The sequence below is a fragment of the Phoenix dactylifera genome, chromosome 9 (genome assembly GCF_051530095.1).
Source record: "Phoenix dactylifera cultivar Ajwa chromosome 9, Ajwa_hap1_PhDact_Kaust_v1.1, whole genome shotgun sequence".
Lineage (NCBI taxonomy): Eukaryota > Viridiplantae > Streptophyta > Magnoliopsida > Arecales > Arecaceae > Phoenix > Phoenix dactylifera.
In genome coordinates, this window is record NC_143198.1 from 23,711,284 (window position 1) to 23,731,167 (window position 19,884).

The following is a 19,884-nucleotide window of genomic DNA, read 5'->3' on the forward strand; positions in this document are numbered from 1 at the left end:
TTTGACTGTCATTTTGTCTCTTCAATATAATTTTAAAAAATATATATTTTTTTCTTCTATGAAGCTAACCCGGCTTCTCTTTTTTTTTTTTTTTGTTGTGCGATTCAAATTTAATGAGTACGTCTAATAAAATTAAAAAATAAAATATTTTAAAATGGATACGCAGGTGGCCATCCAATTTGGAACTTCATTAGCTCCGGCTTGTCTTTTCCTTGGAGGCTACCGCGCAGGCAGCTGCGATTTGACCCCCTTATCAACCGAACCCACTATTACTGGACAAAGATTACCATGGCGGTGACCAGATACCAAGTGTACCGCCCCTGACACAGAGGCCCCACCACTAGCTTCTGTCCCGTCTTCGGCGCTTCCCAATCTAGTGGAGCCACGTGACGACCTCCTGCGTTCATATTTTCTCGGATCGACCGCAACCTGCCCCCGCTCTTTCCTTTTTCTTTCCCGGCCGGGTCGCCCCTCTTGTACATAGAAATTCCTATGCGGACCCGAGCTCGACCATTGACACTCCCATTATTTAGTACTGACGAATGTTATAATGGTTCTCCCATTATTTAGTAGTGACGAATGTTATAATGGTTTTCATAGTCCCTACTAAGTCACCGCTAGAAAATCTTTATGTGAGACAATGACTTAGCTAATTGCGACACCATAAGCAGAATGATGATTTTATTTTATATATAATTCAAATTTATGATCAAATAATATAGTCATTAAAATAATAATAATAATTATTATTTTATCTCTTAGTATTTTTGTTCCGAAGAATGTTAGCATTTATGTATCACTAGTTCATTGAGGAATTAGATGAAATAATAAAAAAATACAAAAAAAAGAAGGCAAAGAAAGATAATTGTAAGTATAAAATAAAAAAAGAATTTAGAGAACATGTAAGTATAGTTTTTGAGAAAAGTAGCTCCCCTTTTTTATTTTTAATTGCAGGATAATACATTCCAAATTTCAAACTTTTTTATTATAAAATTAATAATCATTCATAATGCGTAAAGTGGACATATATGTAGTCAGGTAATACTATTTATATTATTTGTTATTCATTGTTGCAGTGACCAGTAATAGCTATCAAGATTCATTGAATCAGATCGAATTGTCCGATTTAGAGAGTACCGAGCCGACCCGGTATGGAATTGGGTTGGTTTACCATGTCAATTCGGTTCTAACTCACAATTGATTTGTAATTTCAATTCGGTTCCGGTCTCTATAAACTCGAACCGCAAAAAGGACCGATTAGAACTGCTCTTTTTTGGACTGGAATCGATCGAAAGCGGCAGGTTCGATGCCACTCCGTGCGAATGGTTCGCACCGAGTCAATGCGGTTTCGAACCGAGTTGGCTGTATGTACTATAACGTTATTGTCCTAATTGCATCCTTTCGATGCCCAACTGTATGGACTGCAATACTTCGTAGTTATCATGTTATTTTCTGATAAATAAAAAGAAAATAAAGAGCACGTGCAGTTGAATTCTTGGCAAGGGCAAATAACGGTCTAAAATTTCCCGTTATAACAGCGAACGTCAACGTCAATAAGAGGGCAGAATCAATGACGCATAAAACTTTATGTGCGCCTTTTGGATGATCGCTGGGTCTTCGCCCCCTCCCTCCTCTTGTTCGTTTTATTTAAACCCCAAATACCCCACCTTTGCCTTCCAAGCTCTCTTCTCTCTCTCTCTGGAACCGAGACTAATAGCAATGGAGGGGAAAGCCGGAGCCCTAACCCTAACGAAGCGGATCCGGGTGAACGGGGTGCCGGCGGAGGCGAGCCTGGCCGCCGACGGCACTCTCCGGTGGAGGGCCGGCGACGGCGGCGAGAGGTGCCTGGCCGTGGAATCGGAGGTGCTGGGATTCGAGGCCGAGGGGCAGAGGATTACGCTCAGGGCCTTCGTGGGAGCGTCTAGAGGGGCTTCTTGCGGTGGTGTGAGCTTCGGGAAGAGGACGAGGAGAGACTACGTTCTGGAGCTGCCGACCGAGGAGCCGGTGCTTCAATGGAGCCAGCGGCTGAGGGATTGCATCAAGTCCCTTGGTAAGACGCAAGGATTATTCCCTCCTTTTTTGAGTTTTTCTTCCTAGATCAGAAAAAGAAATCCTTTTTGTGTTAATATTTTGTCTTTTTGTTGCATTTTTCCCAGACAGATAGGTTAATTTATAGAAGCGAAGATATAATTGCTTCGATTCTCTTGAGTGTTTTTTTTCTTCCTGATCACTAAGAATTATTCTTACTTGTGCCTTTTAGGGAAAAAATAATCTTTTTTGTTCCGTCCGTGATTTTTCTGTTGAATTTTTGGAGACGACTATATTTATCTATGATAAGTTATCTTTTTGGAACCTTTTTTTCCAAAGAGACCTTTTCTTCTTATTCTTCTTCTGCTTTTCTGCTTTTCTTCCTTCTGTTTTTTCTGCGATTGTCAATTTTTTTTCAAATTATTTTGTTTATAGGCGTCGATAAGATCTGCCAGTAGTTTGTGCTCCTTAGAAAATGGTCGGAGGCGTTTTTTTTTTAATTTATATCACTGGTAGTTTCTGGTTAGACTGATTCTGTAGCGTTTGTACTCTTTCTAAAAATAAAGTTGTGTTTTCTTTCTTTGCGAGTCCACAAATTAAACGAGATCAGGTTCATGCTCTGTATTGTAGAAGTTTCAAGAAATCATATAATCTTTCATTCTAATACTATTCTGTAGTGAAAAACAAATAGGAAAGTTTATCCTTTTTGACCACTTCACTTCTTATGATGGATATCATTGTGACTTATATTTCATTAATAGCTCCAATTTCAATTTAAACTACTACGATTTTTTCTTATTATATACTATTTAGAAGTAAATTAGAAAATTCATGTATTATTTTTGACTACCTTGCCGAAAGAGATTCATAACTTTTTTCAAAATAGGCCGTCCGAAGAGGTTATTTATTATTGTAAACCCCTTTGGTGGAAAGAAAAGTGGGCGCAAGATCTTCCACTGTGAAGTCAAGCCCCTTCTTGTAGCCGCTGATATTCTTTATACAATGCAAGGTTGGTGAATTTCCAAATCTCTCTCCCGCCCCCCCCCCCCCCCCCCCTCTTCCCGCGCGTGCTCACTCACTCTCACTTGCTTACTATTATTTCTAACTTCTTAAGCTCTGCTTTTCTTTCAGAGACAAAGTATCAGCTTCATGCTCAAGAAATTGCCCGTTCTCTGGGTCTTCTAAAATATGACGGAATTGTATGTGTTAGTGGTGATGGTGTTCTTGTGGAGGTTAGTAATTGCATCTTGACCATGGAATGTGTGGAAGTTTATTTGGTACTGTGGCTCATCTAACTTCAAACCTCAGCTGTGAGCATGTCATGGATTTTGCAAAATTTTTGTGACCTTTTTGAGTTTTCTGTTGATTGGGTGGCAGAACCTAGCCTCTGTAGGTTTTATGGACTATTTTCAAAGGATTAGTTGTCAACATTGTTATGCTTTCACATCACTAACTTCAAGTTTAAATTTTATGTGGCAACAATTTTCTGATATAAATCATCTGGGGCCTATCTCTCATTTCATGGTGTTGTTCCATAACTTATACTCTTTTAGTGCTCGCTGTGTGACTATTACTGGGCAGGGTTGCGATTCCCGATTGCTGATTCAGCTGCTTCCTTTTTTCTTCTCTTCCACTCTGCATATTCTTAATCATCTTCCATTTTTCGAATAGGTTGTCAATGGCTTGCTGCAAAGAGAAGACTGGGATACTGCAATCAAAGTGCCTCTTGGGATAATTCCTGCAGGTAAGTTTTGTTGGCATAGGCATATCATGAACTGTTAAACTGTCATTTTACCTTATTGATATGCTTTTTGAAACTATTGACATCAAACAAAAATCATGATTTCATGGAGTTAAGTCCAATAAGAAAAATAAATGCCGATGTTGCTATAAATTCAATGCTTAAAGCAATATGTATTCAAACCAGGCTAAGCCCAGGCTTATGTTCCCTGGTTAGCCAAAGGCTTAATGTTCTGTTGGGATTTCACTGAACTAGGAGTAAATGGGTGAGGTATTAGCTCTGTTGGTTTGGTTGGTCTTGATCTCTTGACTTTATTTCCCAATGCCATCATGGTCTGCCAGATGCCTGATTAACCTAATTTTTGACCCTTCTGGCTCTGTCTTGACCCAAATGTAGGGCATGCAGAACCTTAAATGTTCGGGGGCAGTTGTGTTTTATGCTGAAATTGTCCTGTAGACTTTTTATGCGACCTTTCACTTCCTCATATATATTTATGCCTTACAATGTATTAAAATGGACGAAGGGATTATAGATTCAGGTCCTATATCTTAATTATATAGGTAAGTTAGGCAACATCTGGTTGGAAAACTTGGAATAATTTTTTAGACATCTAAGGAAGTATGGTACTGCAACTTGTTTGGTATCAATAGCATGACCAATATATTCATGAACATCTGGTTTATCTTAGTCTTTCCCTGATGGAACTGATGTGAGAGACACTTCCATCATTAATAGAGTAATGTGATGGAATAATGGGTCTGTTGCCATGATGCTCTGTGTCACAATTAGTAGCCACTGTCCATTTTATCATATTAAGGGGGAGCCTTATAGTTCCTTGTGCAATATGAATTAAGACGCACATATTTACTTAAATTCTGTACAGAGCAGCAGATTTTGTACAAAAAGCTGCAGACTTGTTTTTCTACTAAAAAAAGAAAAAGCAAAAATAGACAGTAGTTCTCCAATGTCAAAGAAAATAGAATGTACTTAAACTTGCTCAAGGCATTATTTCCTGCACACTACCATGCTTATAATTACTAAATCTATTAAGTGTATATTCTCAGTTGGTTTCATAAATAATAATATGAATCTTAACCTTCTGTTTCTTGTCGATCAGCTTGCTGTTATTTTAACTACTTGTATGATTTGGACTCCTGAAGGCTGAAGAAATAATGTTCATAATGATTGTATGTTCTTTGCGCAATTTGATTTATGATGTGGAACATCTAATGCAGGCACGGGGAATGGCATGGCAAAATCACTTCTGGATTCAGTTGGTGATTTGTACTCCGTTTCCAATGCTACATTTGCAGTTATCAGAGGTTGTCTTTTGTGTTATGTTTGGTTCATCTAAGTGCCAAGCATTGGAAAATGCTGCCATTTTTTGTGTATATAAATGAAAATATATACAATAGCAATTTTCTTCCAACCTTGCAGGCCACAAACGCACACTTGATGTTGCTACTGTTTTGCAAGGAGAGAAGAAGTTCTTCAGTGTCTTGATGCTTACTTGGGGTATGCAAAAAAAAAAAAAAATGAAAAAGAAACTGTCAAGGCTTTTTTTTTTCAAATCAGATGATGTATGGCTACAGATTTTCTTTAGAATTAGTCAACCTGTTTCAGCTTTTTTTTCAGAAAAAAAGATAAAGTTTGGTATGTGTATATCTATATGTCAGTTAATGGTTACCTGTAGGTTTGGTGGCTGATATTGACATCGAGTCCGAGAAGTATAGGTGGATGGGAAGTGCTCGTTTAGACTTTTATGTATGTACATCAATTGTTTTGAGATTTTCTCCTAATATTATTTTTTATATTGCTTGAATTATGATAAAACCTATGTAGCTAAGTCAATGTTATTTAGAATGTCATGTGGCTTTATTGTTCAAGAAATGAGATGATGCTGGTTTTGCTGAACTCATATAATTCTGAAGATTTTAAAAGATTTAATTCATCTGCCATGACATGAATTAATTGGCTAGCTTCCTACTTAACCCTCTTTGGCAGGACATTGATATTTTCTTATGTTTTATTTCTTATGTGCTTCTAGTCTCTGCTGCGAATGATGAACTTGCGAAGATACCATGGACATGTTCAATTTGTGCCTGCACCTGGATATGAATCATATGGGGAACCAATAAAGCAAAACGGCAGCGACATGGGCAACACTGTACTGCCTGAACAAGGCCAAGTAAATAATGCTGAAGTTAAATCATGTGGTTACCCAGGCCCGGTAGCTTCCTTCGATGGTTTAGAATGGAGGTCAATTGATGGCCCTTTTATTTCAGTTTGGATTAACAATGTGCCTTGGGCTGGTGAAGATATTATGCCAGCACCAGAAGCTAAGGTAGTTTCTTTCTTGTTATAGCAATTTTCTTTTCTATATTTATTTTGTTCCCATTACAGTATGAAATAGTAATATAGACTGTCAATCACATAAGCAGGTGTTTGAGTCATCAACATGCATAAAATTCTTTTAGTGTGAGATCCTAAACATTGTATTTCTGCATGTGGCACTGCATTTACGCCAGGCAATGAAAGGGAGATGATTAATACTTTTCTTTTATTCTTTCATTAATCCGTGTATCTCGAACATTCTGTTTTCGCATATGTGGATTTTTTTTTTATGCACAGAGATGGTTGATTGATTTTATCTCACAAAAGATGCGACATATCTTGAAATGCTACTCCTTTTTCTATGAAAATATTGGATTAGCCTAGTACTCGATGCTACTTGATGTTTGTTTCATGTCTCTTGTTCTTACTTGAGCAACTCGTCATGACAACCCTTCTTGATTGTGATGCAGTTCTCAGATGGCTGCTTGGATGCAGCCATACTTAGGGATTGCCCAAAATCAGCCCTTCTGGGACTGATGTTAAAAATGAGTGATGGAAGTTATCTCAAATCACCATATGTCATCTATCTCAAGGTGCGTACAGTTCTCTGGACCTTTTAATGGCTAAGTCATGTTTTATGAAAAAAAAATTGCAGTTTAGAAAATGTTTTTTGTTTTTTAATTCCTTGGGGATGTGATAAAAGTTCTCCTAAAGAACGTTTTGGATTTGTGCATAGAAGGTCAGGCTATCAAGGCTAACTTATCCATATAACTGATTGATGGAAAAACTTGAAGGGGGAGGGAGAAAAAGAGAGGAGAGAGAGAGAGAGAGAGAGAGAGAGAGAGAGAGAGAGAGAGAGAGAGAGCACGGTTTTGTTTGACCTGGTGAAAGCATGCGGCAATCAGAATTGTTCATATTTTGGGTGTTAAAGGTAGAGCTCAAGGAATAGAGATATTGCTAAAGATGTCAATGATGACTAAGAGTAACAGTAATGTCAGTTTTGAAGAAATATGTGGCTCTCTAGTTGTGTTCCCCCGCCTGATAATTGCTCATAAGCCATTCTCTGAACTCTCTGCTCTGTATTGGAAGAACTGGCGGAGTATTGTTGGCTCTGATGACAGTTCTAATTAATTGAAAGAGGCTTACATTAATACGATGTTAAAAATACAAGGGAAAATTTTCAGTAGTAAAATTATAAGATTTACTTAGTCGACTTGGATAACTATTTGACTCCAAGTAGTCGTATCCAGTCGAGACCTGCAATGATGGGCAATGCGGCCAATTGTTTGATACAAATGTTTTATAAGTCATGCTCATTTGACCTGAGCGGTTGGATTCTTAAAAACAAAAAAAAAGTCACTCTCATTCCATTTTTTTCACACACAAGGCTTCTCCCGAGCAGTTGTATCGTGTACATAAAAAGTTGAGAAACCATTCTCCAGTCCAAGTGTTTTCTTTATGTGTTTCACAGGTGAAAGCATTTCGGTTAAAGCCTGGTCAGCGTGTTGGGAATCCCACCAAGGGTGGTATCGTTGACTCTGATGGAGAGGTCATCGCTATGGGAGACCGAGTCAATGGCGGCATTCAGCAGGAGTATCGAATGTCCTATGGGCCGCCACTTCAATTGACGGTTGACCAGGGTTTAGCTACTATATTCTCTCCTAGATGATATGTTTTTCTTCCCCCGTATCATCCATCTGATTGTCTACTTCATTTTCAGCTGTGTGTAGAGCTGTGTACATATACATCTTAAAGAAGCAATAAAAAAGAAATTTATGACAGTTTAAGGTGTCTATTGGCATCATTTTTTTTTAAATTTTGCAAAATAGAAAAAAGATATTTTTTAAAAAATTTCTAAAATATAAATATGTTTGATATAGTAAGTTATTTTTTTAAAAAAAATATATCCATGGTGATGGATACAATGGTAGTTGCAGTAAGATGATGATGATGTTAATGGCAGTATAGAATTTTATTTTTTATTTAAAAAAAATGATGCCAAACAAGTTCTAAGTTTTTCTTTTCTTGTTACAATTTGTCTTCCTATGTCTCACCCTTAGAATCTCTTTTATTCTTAATATATTTCCGCCTCTAGGGTTAGGCCCTTAATTTCATTTATTATTTCTTGAACCAATTAGGGCAATTTTAAAAATGATAAGGTATTGCTGGGACCTATTTTTCAAGGGTCTGCTGAGGAAAATTTTAGTCAGTGATGTGGAAACAACCGCATGGTATGATAGATCTTTTTGCAATGGAAAACATACAAGCATTTTTAGGTTTTATGGATGTTGCTCGTAGAACTTCCAGATAATGGCGTTCTACCAGTTCCATTGATCCGGTGCTTGCAAAAGTTGATTTGATGCACGGGACTGATTCAAAAAGAAAGGTAAAAAAAAACATGTTGACTCATACACTTTGCCCTTGTGTTTGGTAAGAACAAAAGATTTGTCCGATTCGCAAAAAAAAAAGAAGAGAAAGTATGGTCAACTGAAAATTGAAGAAAGATATATTATTTGGTTGGAGTTTGCAAAGAAAAGAGGTGGAAAAGTATCATTCGACATGAAAAAACTATTTTTCTACTGATTAAAAATTATTTTTTTTTTAATTTAATCTTAAGCTATCAAAATTTATGGATTCACTGTTTGTTGGCTTCGAGTTTTTTTGCAATGCGAAGTTTGAGCTCTAGGAAAGCTAAAGGCCGGGAAAAGCCAAAATTTCGAAGTCAGAATGGATGGATAAAAAGGTGCATTAATTGCAACGAATCAAGAGCCTCTATAATTGCTAACGTTGTATAGGTTTTTTAGGGAAGCGGCAGTGGCTTTATCATTTTCTCAAGTAAAGCTACACACTGAAGTATTAACTTCCTTTTTTGCTATTGTGATCTAATAATATAGTCCTCCAATCCATGTGTTTGTGTAATTCAAATGAGAACATTGGATCTACTGAGGGTGCTTAACAGATAACTTCATTTCATTGCTAGTATTTGTCATCCTGGGGCTTCCATTAACCTATCATTATGCAATTTGGGTAGGATACATTGTTAAACCTAAACTGACAAAGATCTTCATTTGGCTAGGATACATAATCCAGCATATAAGTGTACTTAGTTTTGAGCTATTTATCGAACAAATTGCCGATCCAATCAGATGTGAACTTTATGTTTATTGTTCCCAGACCACTTTGAAGGGTTAAAAATGATGCTAACGCCATGCTCTTCTTCTTCTTCTTCTTCTTTCTCTTGCAGCATTAGTTGGCATCCGAGGCAAGTAACTCCATCACTGCTTCTATCTTAGGGCAACGGATCCAAGCGGATGGGCACCCATGAATTCACGAGGCTAAGCATATCATGGTCATTTTCTTAGTTGGTTATATTGATCCGGGTTGCTGCACAACATACCAGAGTCTCAAGCTGTGCCTTTATCGCACCATGAAGTACACCTATCTTGTGCTACCATATCATGATGGTGTTCAGAAATTCCCCAAAATTACAGCACTTGGAAACAAACCTGCAACTTACAATTTAGGGCCTATTTGATACTATTTTTTTTATTTCTTTTTTTTATAAAAATAAAAATATAGAATTCAATATAGAAAATATATTTGGTTATTTTATTTCTGTTTTAGTTTTTTTTTAAAACTACTTTCATTATTTTTGAAACAAGTGGAAGTGGACAATTTTTACTTTCAGTTTTTTTTAAAAGTAGGTTTTTACTCTTCTTCTCTCAACCTTTCTCGCTTTTAGCTTCGTCTCTTCTGCCCAACCATACCAGCTCTTCGGACCTTGCTGGCTATTTCTCCGCCTGATGTAAAGCTATTCTTCATTATAGGTAGCGTCGCTGGCTCTATTCCCACTTTCTTTTCTTTTATTGCTCTCTCGACTGTATCTCAAAAAAAAGAAAGAGAACCAAATATATTTTTTTATTGTTAGAAATTTGAAAAAAATAAAAATAAAATTTTTATCTTTAAATTTTTTTAAAAAGAAAAGTGCCAATAATGTCTTTAAAAAGCCAATGCAAACCTAACCCGTTTGGAAATTCTGAGCTCTGCGGTCCCAGTATCATTTGTGACATCAATTTCTGGGATTTTGTTTCCCCCTTGTTGGGGGGAAAAATGGATCATCCTACGAATACAATCAGAGCACCGGTATCCGACGACAGGCGTGACCTTGGCAAGCATGATCTTGGCGTGCACGACCTCGGCATATATGATCTCGGCGTGCACGACCTTGGCAGGTATGAGCTCGGCATGCATGACCTCGGCAGATATGAGCTCGGTATGCATGACCTCGGCAAGTATGAGCTCGGCATACGTGACCTCGGCAGGTATGAGCTCGGCATGCATGACCTCGGCTTGCATGACCTCGGCAGGTATGAGCTCGGCATGCATGACCTTGGCAGACGTGACCTCGGCAGGTATGAGCTCGGCATGCATGACCTCGGCAGGTATGAGCTCGGCATGCATGACCTCAGCAGGTATGAGCTCGACTTTGCATGACCCCGACAGGTATGAGCTCGGCATGTATGACCTTGGCAGACGTGAGCTCGGCATGCATGACCTCGACAGGTATGAGCTCGGCATGCATGACCTCGGCAGGTATAAGCTCGGCAAGCATGACCAACAGTCAAGCCGCTCCGCCTAAAGAAGTAATCACCAGACCCTCCATATCCAGGATCAAATCCCGCGATCTCCGCCTCAACGACTGTCAACATTTAAATGCACACAATCTCTACGGTTCGCCAGCCAACCCAAAATCTCGGGCCGTCTACGGTAACTCATTACTTCACACGGTCACGTCCAATCACTACGGTAACTCATTACTTCACACGGTCACGTCCAATCACTACGGTAACCCATTAATTCGCACGATCACGTCCAGTCACAGATAACCCCTACACTCCCTCCTATAAAAAGGGAAGGGGGGTGGGGGAGATCTTGAGGCAAGGGGGGCTTCTTCTTCTCCTTCCTCCATACATCTGTTATGTAAGCTCTCTCCTTTCTTTACAAAAAAAATCCCCTCTGATTTCAGCATCGGAGAGCCGGTGCCAGAACCCCCGGCCACCGGCTTCTTCTTCTCCTTCCTCCATACATCTTTTACGTAAGCTCTCTCCTTTCTTTACAAAAAACCCCCCTCTGATTTAAGCATCGGAGAGCCGGTGCCAGAACCCCCGGCCACCGGCTTCTTACAGGTCGCCCGGAGAGAGCCGTCCGCCGCCGCACCACCTGCCGGAGCTCCTCCTCCTCGGTCCACGGTCACCCCCCCCCGAAATCCCACCGGTGAGGCTTTGTGCATGTCCGCCGCCGCACGGAAGGTGGCGCTCGTCCTTTTCTTCCACTCACCAGCAGCTCCCTCGACTCCTCCGGCGTGGCCACCCTCGGGCCAGATTTGAACCACAACACCCCTCATTGTTAGTTACTTTGACGCTAGTCTAAAACCGTTCCACGGTTCCAGAATTTTAATCGTAGAGTAGACGAAAATTAGATCTTGATGATAGCACTCCAAGTATGATAACAAGATGTGATACTAACTCCAGCTCACGTACAAGATTGCCTTCAAAGCCTTGCCTTGAAGATGTACTCGTGGATTTTGTCCCTCGATACAGCTCTTGCCATTTTGTTGGCAAGTAGGCATTTATAAAAATCCAATCACATTATTGTATCAAAAAGAAAAAAAAAGAAAACAATCACATTAGGAGCAAATTATTTGCTTGGTCTTGTACGCATTGCCCATAAGCCTTGAATATTTATTTATTGGTACCTTCTGGCCTCACCCTTGTGACCCACTTCTTCCAACCTTCGGCTGCCGCGCGAATGCCAGCGGAAATCGCGATAGGAAAAATCTTTTTCCCGTCGCGTGGGGCAGGGTGGATGCCGATTGCCATGAAACATCCGAAATCAGCTCCGCTAATTCAATACCCCGCTCGGCCCAGACCTTATTGACTCTGCCATTCTCTAAAGGGAAGCTGCATATAACAACCAATGATCTTCTTCAAAAAAACTAATCGAAAAATATTATATATAAATACCCTCATCATTAAAGTTCTGGATGGGTCAATATCCCCTAGTTTACATAGGCAATGGGTCGGTCTGCTCCGATACCATTTGGAACAACCCATAAACTCATCTAGAAAAAGACTAGTTGAAAAGTGTTACTTGAGTTTCTTAGTCCTATAGAACTATCTAAGATCTATCCAATGCATAGCTAATGTAGGACTAAACATAAATTCTGCACGAATTCTCACATGTTAATGTAATACTTGGCCTGGTCTAGGCCTTATCAGGCTCGCCTAAAATAGTGCCCTTCTCTAAAGAGTGGCAATGTCCTATTGTTTTCTCCACTGCCTGAACCTTTGTTTTCTCCTTATATAGAAAATCATGTTGGTACACCGGTTATTTGAATCTAGATCTTTTGTATTTTGTGGATTTCTAAATTGTTGAGCTATATTTATATGTTAAACAATTGGATTTTGTATGTATTGATTCGCTCTCAATCTAGCTATATTTTGGATCCTACTAGTGGGGGTTATACATTAGCATTTAATCATTCCCAGATTTGATTATTTTGGTCCTACTCTGTAGGGGTTAAGTACGGTAGTTTGGACCTACTCCGCAAGGATTAAGTGTAGTATTTTGAACCTATGCGGTATTTTGAACCTACTCTGAAGGTGTTAAATGTGGCGCTTTGAACCTTGCCACGAGGATAATATGACCTTAATCGTATAGATTGTTGAGACAGATATATTATTTTAGAAAAATTATAAGATACTCATTGAAAATATTGGTATAAGTATCCTTGGCTTTGTTAAAAGCTTTTAAAATGCCCCTTGGAATCATATTTGAATTATTGGTTTGAAAAATTATATGTTTGCAATATTCTGAAATTATATGTGTAGCTTCGATTATAAAAATACTATATTATTAAATATATTTTTTGTCTATCATGCATTTATTGTTAAACAAATTGTATATTATACTTGCTTGATCCCTTTGATTATGGTTTTGATCCTCTTGATGATCGTGATCTCTTGATTTCTGTGTTTTTATAGAGCCCAAGGCATATGAAGGAATGGGTTGAGGTTGGACCATGAGATTAGAGGCGTGACTCTAGATTTAGTTGTATCAGACCAACCTTTATAAGTTAACTATAGAACTCCCTTGATACTAGCATTTGTAGAATTACATGAAACTTTTAAAACTTTGTAAGTGGCTATATTAGTTGAGATGTAGTTTGACCTCAATGTGTACATTAAAAAAGTTTTGAGAATTGGTTTAATTAGTTTTGAAAATATTTTGGAAATTGGTTTAGTGGATTATTGTTAGATTGGTTATAATTGTTTGCTTGATAGGTTGTTGCCTTGCATGCTCATGGGACCTAGCCCTACGCGTGTAGGGCAGGTTATCGCATTCCTCGGCATCTGCTTAGGCTAAGGGCATGATAACAAATGAGGCTAGCTGTTTCTATGAAGTTGAAATCACTGTTGCAAAGTCTAACTCAACTTCCATTGATGTCATCACCCATCTCTTATTTAGGTGGTGTCGTCTCTTGTTTCTTTGCTAGGAGCTGGGGTTCAAGTCTCCTGAAACATCATGAAACATCTTTGACTAATCCATGGAAGATGGATAGTTGAAGCAAACTCCTCACTTTATAATGTGCTGGAGATGCTTTGGACTAGCAGTAGATAGTTAAATTTAGACCTAACATTAGCCCAAACATTTCAGTTCTAATCCATGTATAAAATCTTCAATAGCGGATGGTGTGAATCCTTAATTAAGGATTGACACCCAAACTCTACCCAAGTTCCAAATATAGGTGTCTTGGAAATGGACATGGTCTCATAAAACTTGTTTAAACATGATGCCATCTCCTTGATGACATAAATCCAAACCTAAAGTTCGTCATCCAGCACATACACTTAACGAGCAAATGAATCTTGTAGTCTTGCCTCCATTTTCATTAAAAACAAAAAGGAAAAGATCCTTTCATAATTGGATATGTTCCAATAAATATCATAACTACGAACACAGATTCAATTGAAGCTTGGCACGACCAATTTATTAGTTGACTCAGCCCGAACCTAGAGGAATTAAAAATCCGACGCCGGAGATCACGGTTGGGATCCTTTTTTTTTTATTTCTTTCAGGGAGGCATGGAGAGTTTTCCTTACAAAAATTTCTTGAAAAAATAATTTTTTTTAAAAAAAATCTCTACTACGTCAGAGCCGTATCAATCCCGACGTCATTTATCTGATCCACCGTAAGATTCCCAACACGAAACATCGTCCCTCAGTCGATATCTACATGCCACTTGTGGAGAGAGTGACCATAGATGCTCTCCACATCCTCGCCGTTCCAAGATCGTCCAATCCTAAAGATCTTAACTTCATCGGACGGCTCCCATCCACCGCTGTGTCTGCCAATTTAACTCCGTGACTTCGCCGCGCGTCATTTGGTCGAAACGTCAGCTTGTCCTTATCCCCGTGTTCCGTGCCGTTGAATCACGTGGCTGAGTGCGTCCTTCTTGCCCGTTAGTTTTATCTAATTCTAATCATCAATTAATTAAATTACAGTGTACGGGCCGATTCCGCCGGTGGTCCTTGTGCTCGAGTGGATCCTTAGCCGTTAGATCACACTCCAAGGGCGATGAAAACGCTGTAGCGTATCATAACGAAGAACGAAGACCAACGGGTCCTCGTCGACCATACTTGGGTCTCTACGCCACGGCGAGACACCGCTCTGGGGACGCTCATCCAGAGCTAAGATCTTGGCCATCCGATACGATCAAAAGCTGGGGACCACGATAGGAGCACCAAACTGAGGCCGGGAGCTTTTGGAGGGCCAAAAAGTACTTTTTGCCCCTCCAAAAATATTTTAAGATAAAAATTGTTGTTTGGTAAAATTTTTGAAAAGCTGTTTCAGTTTTTGCGGAAAGCTCAAAATAGCTCTTGGGGAGAAGCTCCAATTTTGAGCTTTCTAAAAACATTGTTTTTAGCTTTATCGGAAAGTTATTTTTTGGACCAAAATACCCCTATTTAAATCACACTTTTTTCTCCCAAAACTCTCATCCCGCCTCTGCCTCTCTCACCCATCCTCTCCCTCTCTATCTTTTTTTTCCTCTCAACGTCGCTGCCTCTGCTTCTTCTTCCTTTTTTTTTTTTTGGAAGCTCGTGGCTGCTCACGGTGGCAGCCACCATGCCGACCACCACCCATGGCCGGCAACCCCTCTATATTTCAATAAAATAAAATAATAAATGAATAAATAAAATAAAAAGAAAAAAATAATGAGTGAGTGGCAAATAATCTAATTTAAATAAATAAATAAAAATATTAGTAATTATTTAACCAATTTTATCACATAGCTAGAAAATTTATTAGAAAGATAAATGGTCATTGAAAGGATGAAAAATTAATTTATACTAATAAATATAATATTTTATATATTTATTATTGTATTATACTATAAATATTATATTATATTATATTATATCATAATACATTGATATGTTATGTTAAAAAATTTAATATTATATTAAATTATTATTCTATAATATATAATGTTATAGTATTATATTATAATAATAATATATTACATTACATTAATATTATAGTATATCATATATTTATGTATTAATACATATTATATTTTATTATGCTCTGTTATATAATACTGGTAATGTCCTTTATCGTCATCTTATCACACAAAAACATGTTAAAGTGCCACAACACTTTAGAAATTTAGTTATCGAACTACAAAGAGCAAACAACAAACAGCTTTTTATAAACGCTCTGCTTCAAACAGCTATATTTTCAACAGCTCTACTTTCAAAAGCTCTACTACTAACAGCTCCTCCAAACAGGGCCTCACTCGGCCACAGCGTGGGCGAATGCCCTCCGCGGACCCCGAAATTCCGGTTGGTACAGCAATGGACTACGTGTCGCGATATGGTTCGCTAATGCGGGATGGATACCAGACCCGTCCACGACAAGCGAGCCTGGGGGGCGTGGGAATTACGTGCCTGCCGTGGCGGTCGCGGACCGTGCAGATTAGATGCATTTGTTATTTTATTTATTACGTGAATAAGATTGACGCGTGGCCCAGCTTTATCATCAAAAAACTTCCGCCTTGATCTATTGGCGTGCCATGCTCTTGAATCTTTAGTTTATTGGATTGTTTGCAGCCTGTACCTAGTACCCATCGTTGCGTTGACGTCAAACAAAAATCCTAAGGATCGGGCATCATAATATATCATATAGGATGACTTCTTTTTTAACGACAATTTCTCTTGCACTTACCTTATCAAAGAAATCCAGCAGTCAAATAAAAATAAAATTTTTTCTACTAATAGAGTTTGTCAATTATTATAATTTTTTTAAAAAATTATGTGCTAATAATACATTTTCTTTCTTCTTCGTCAAGTGGTACGCATTCATACGTACATATTGTATGATTCTTTAATACACATACAACAACCACCTGATACTAGATAAATCGATATATAGTTTTCAGAATATGGTGCTCGCCGGTATATAGTATGTGGTTGGTTGATACACACGTAGCAATATAGTCATCCAATATTCTAATACATACTTTCAGATAAATCGATGCATAGTTTTCAGAATATGGTGCTCACCAGTACACGCTACATGGCCAAGTAATATACACTCGTTGGCTTTCTGATACATATTATAAGCTTTTTTGATATACATCCAGCAACAACCTAATACATACTGTTGTTGGGGGTCCAAACCGAGAACGATTGGCACAGCGGTGTGAATGGGGTTCCCTTGGAATTACTTCGGTTGCGCTCCGCCTTCCGCCGGGAGACCTGCAAGCAAGCCTCGCACCACCACCGGGGTAGTGGGGGCCCTCCGACGATCAAGTTAGGGGAGATCGAAGGAGAAGAAGAGGTAGCAGGTAAGATAATACTCTGGAAAATCTTGCTTACCCTCCCCTTCCCCCCAGCCGCATATATATCAGGCTGGGGGGTTTTTCTGGGGATTGGTCATCGTGTGGCACGATGGGGTTGCCACTGACATGGTCGTTACAGGGCGTCGTGGGGCAGCGCTGGGTACGGCCATGGCAGGGCATAGTGGAGCTCCGCTTTGTACGGCTGTTACAGGGGATCGTGGGGCAGCGCCGGATACGGCCGTTGCAGGGAGTAGTGGAGCAGGGGGCCGCGGCGTGCCTCAGGGGAACAGTCTGTTGTTGTCAAGAGCTCGGAGCGCGCGCGCCTTTCCGAGGGATGGCAGCAATCTCGAAGCATCACTCCCTTCACCCGTTCCCCTCCTGGTTCCAGGCTCGGAAGTGGGGGGCTACTGTTACGGGGGAACTTAGCCACCATGCCCCACGTGACCGGCACGCGCGCCCAGGAAGACTACGGCTGCCCCTTGATCCAGCAATCCGACCTCGGGTCGGATTGCTGGACCAAGGGGCAGCCGACTCGGGGTCGGGCTGTGGAGCCGAAGATATCCGACCCGAGGTCGGATTGCTGGATCAAGGGGCAGCCGTAGTCTTCCTGGGCGCGCGTGCCGGTCACGTGGGGCATGGTGGCTAAGTTCCCCCGTAACAGTAGCCCCCCACTTCCGAGCCTGGAACCAGGAGGGGAACGGGTGAAGGGAGTGATGCTTCGAGATTGCCGCCATCCCTCGGAAAGGCGCGCGCGCTCCGAGCTCCCCGCCTTCTTTATGGCGTATGGCGGTTGTCGCTGATCTGGCGGTCTGCGGATTTCGGCGGACATCCTTCCTTAATGGCGTCGATTCGCCTTTGGGGCACGAACGATCCTTCGGTAGCCAGGCGTCCTCTGGCGTCACCGAGGCGTCACCCGCCTTTCTGCCTATTTAACCGGGGGCCCTCCTCCGTCCGCCTTTCTCTTCACAGGCATCCTCAAGTTTCTCCCTTGTACTGCTGCCGTTGCCGTCGGACTGTTCGTTCGCTCCTCCTTTGACGCTCTCGGAGCCGTTCTCCCTTCCCTTCGCGGACGTGCTCGCCGTTCCAGACCCAGGGGTTCCTCCAAGCTGACTCTCTGTACTTTTCTTTGTTCTTTTCTTTGTATGTTGGCGTTTTGCCACGTTGTATGGGTCTCGACCCTGATGCAACGAAAGTTAATGCAAACAAAGTGTTTCCTCATTTCACTTTCGTCCTTCCTCTTTTTAACTCCTGGTAGCGCCTCGCCGACTCCTGACTCTTGAAGTTCTTCCGGCGCTAGGCCAGGCATCCGAGGGTTAGGCCTCAGGAAATTCTTCCGGCGCTAGGCCGGGCATCCGAGGGTTAGGCCTCAGGAAATTCTTCCGGCGCTAGGCCGGGCATCCGAGGGTTAGGCCTCAGGAAATTCTTCCGGCGCTAGGCCGGGCATCCGAGGGTTAGGCCTCAGGAAATTCTTCCGGCGCTAGGCCGGGCATCCGAGGGTTAGGCCTCAGGAAATTCCGCTCGTTGGTCGGCCAAGGCTGGCGCAAGCCGAGGCGACCGGTCGGGGCTTCAGGCTAGTCTGCTCCCGGGATGATCATCGGGTTAGCCTGGCATCCGAGGACCGAGCCTCGGGGAATTCCGCTCGTTGGTCGGCCAAGGCTGGCGCAAGCCGAGGCGACCGGTCGGGGCTTCAGGCTAGTCTGCTCCCGGGATGATCATCGGGTTAGCCCGGCATCCGAAGACCGAGCCTCGGGGAATTCCGCTCGTTGGTCGGCCAAGGCTGGCGCAAGCCGAGGCGACCGGTCGGGGCTTCAGGCTAGTCTGCTCCCGGGATGATCATCGGGTTAGCCTGGCATCCGAGGGCCGAGCCTCGGAGAATTCCGCTCGTTGGTCGGCCAAGGCTGGCGCAAGCCGAGGCGACCGGTCGGGGCTTCAGGCTAGTCTGCTCCCGGGATGGTCATCGGGTTAGCCTGGCATCCGAGGGCCGAGCCTCGGGGAATTCCGCTCGTTGGTCGGCCAAGGCTGGCGCAAGCCGAGGCGACCGGTCGGGGCTTCAGGCTAGTCTGCTCCCGGGATGATCATCGGGTTAGCCTGGCATCCGAGGGCCGAGCCTCGGGGAATTCCGCTCGTTGGTCGGCCAAGGCTGGCGCAAGCCGAGGCGACCGGTCGGGGCTTCAGGCTAGTCTGCTCCCGGGATAGTCATCGGGTTAGCCTGGCATCCGAGGACCGAGCCTCGGGGAATTCCGCTCGTTGGTCGGCCAAGGCTGGCGCAAGCCGAGGCGACCGGTCGGGGCTTCAGGCTAGTCTGCTCTCGGGATGATCATCGGGTTAGCCTGGCATCCGAGGACCGAGCCTCGGGGAATTCCGCTCGTTGGTCGGCCAAGGCTGGCGCAAGCCGAGGCGACCGGTCGGGGCTTCAGGCTAGTCTGCTCCCGGGATGATCATCGGGTTAGCCTGGCATCCGAGGACCGAGCCTCGGAGAATTCCGCTCGTTGGTCGGCCAAGGCTGGCGCAAGCCGAGGCGACCGGTCGGGGCTTCAGGCTAGTCTGCTCCCGGGATGATCATCGGGTTAGCCTGGCATCCGAGGGCCAAGCCTCGGGGAATTCCGCTCGTTGGTCGCGCCCCTATCACTTGCCGCTCGACGGGGTTTCTCCGTGGCCAGCTGCGATCGTGTTTCTCCTCCTCTCGAAGCGTCGCCTGGGGAACACCAGAAGGCCATTAAATTAGGGGTGGCAATCGGGTCGGGTCAGGCATAAACGGGTCGGGTCAGATGTTAAACAGGTCAGAAAAGTATAAATCTGAACCTGACCTGTTTATTAAACAGGTCAGAAATTACAACCTGAATCCGACCTGTTTAATAAACAGGTCACCTGACCCGAC

The 19,884-nt window shown here is 42.0% G+C and overlaps 1 protein-coding gene across 3 annotated transcripts; it reads left to right on the forward strand.

Annotated features, from left to right (window-relative positions):
- The first annotated feature begins 1,382 nt into the window (after positions 1–1,382).
- Positions 1,383–9,650, forward strand: LOC103714772 (sphingosine kinase 1-like). Of its 3 annotated transcripts, none has more exons than XM_088704473.2 (10): positions 1,383–2,050; positions 2,915–3,037; positions 3,160–3,260; positions 3,700–3,772; positions 5,005–5,091; positions 5,207–5,284; positions 5,463–5,533; positions 5,817–6,113; positions 6,574–6,696; positions 9,348–9,650. In XM_088704473.2, the coding sequence occupies exons 1-10, from the start codon at positions 1,588–1,590 to the stop codon at positions 9,351–9,353; spliced, it is 1,422 nt and encodes a 473-aa protein (XP_088560599.2). In that variant the 5' UTR covers positions 1,383–1,587; the 3' UTR covers positions 9,354–9,650. The 3 variants fall into 3 exon arrangements, with proteins under 3 accessions (XP_088560599.2, XP_038987701.3, XP_038987700.3); XM_039131772.3 differs by lacking the exon at positions 9,348–9,650 and adding an exon at positions 7,575–7,884 and having other exon boundaries at positions 1,389–2,050; XM_039131773.3 differs by lacking the exons at positions 2,915–3,037; positions 9,348–9,650 and adding an exon at positions 7,575–7,884 and having other exon boundaries at positions 1,387–2,050.
- The last annotated feature ends 10,234 nt before the right edge of the window (positions 9,651–19,884 follow it).

Coding starts and splice junctions, on each gene's coding strand:
- LOC103714772 (XM_039131772.3), top strand. CDS start 1,588: ATGTGCGCCTTTTGGATGATCGCTGGGTCTTCGCCCCCTCCCTCCTCT. Junction 5,534..5,816: donor GTGCTCGTTTAGACTTTTAT/GTATGTACATCA, acceptor ATGTGCTTCTAG/TCTCTGCTGCGAATGATGAA. Junction 6,114..6,573: donor TGCCAGCACCAGAAGCTAAG/GTAGTTTCTTTC, acceptor ATTGTGATGCAG/TTCTCAGATGGCTGCTTGGA.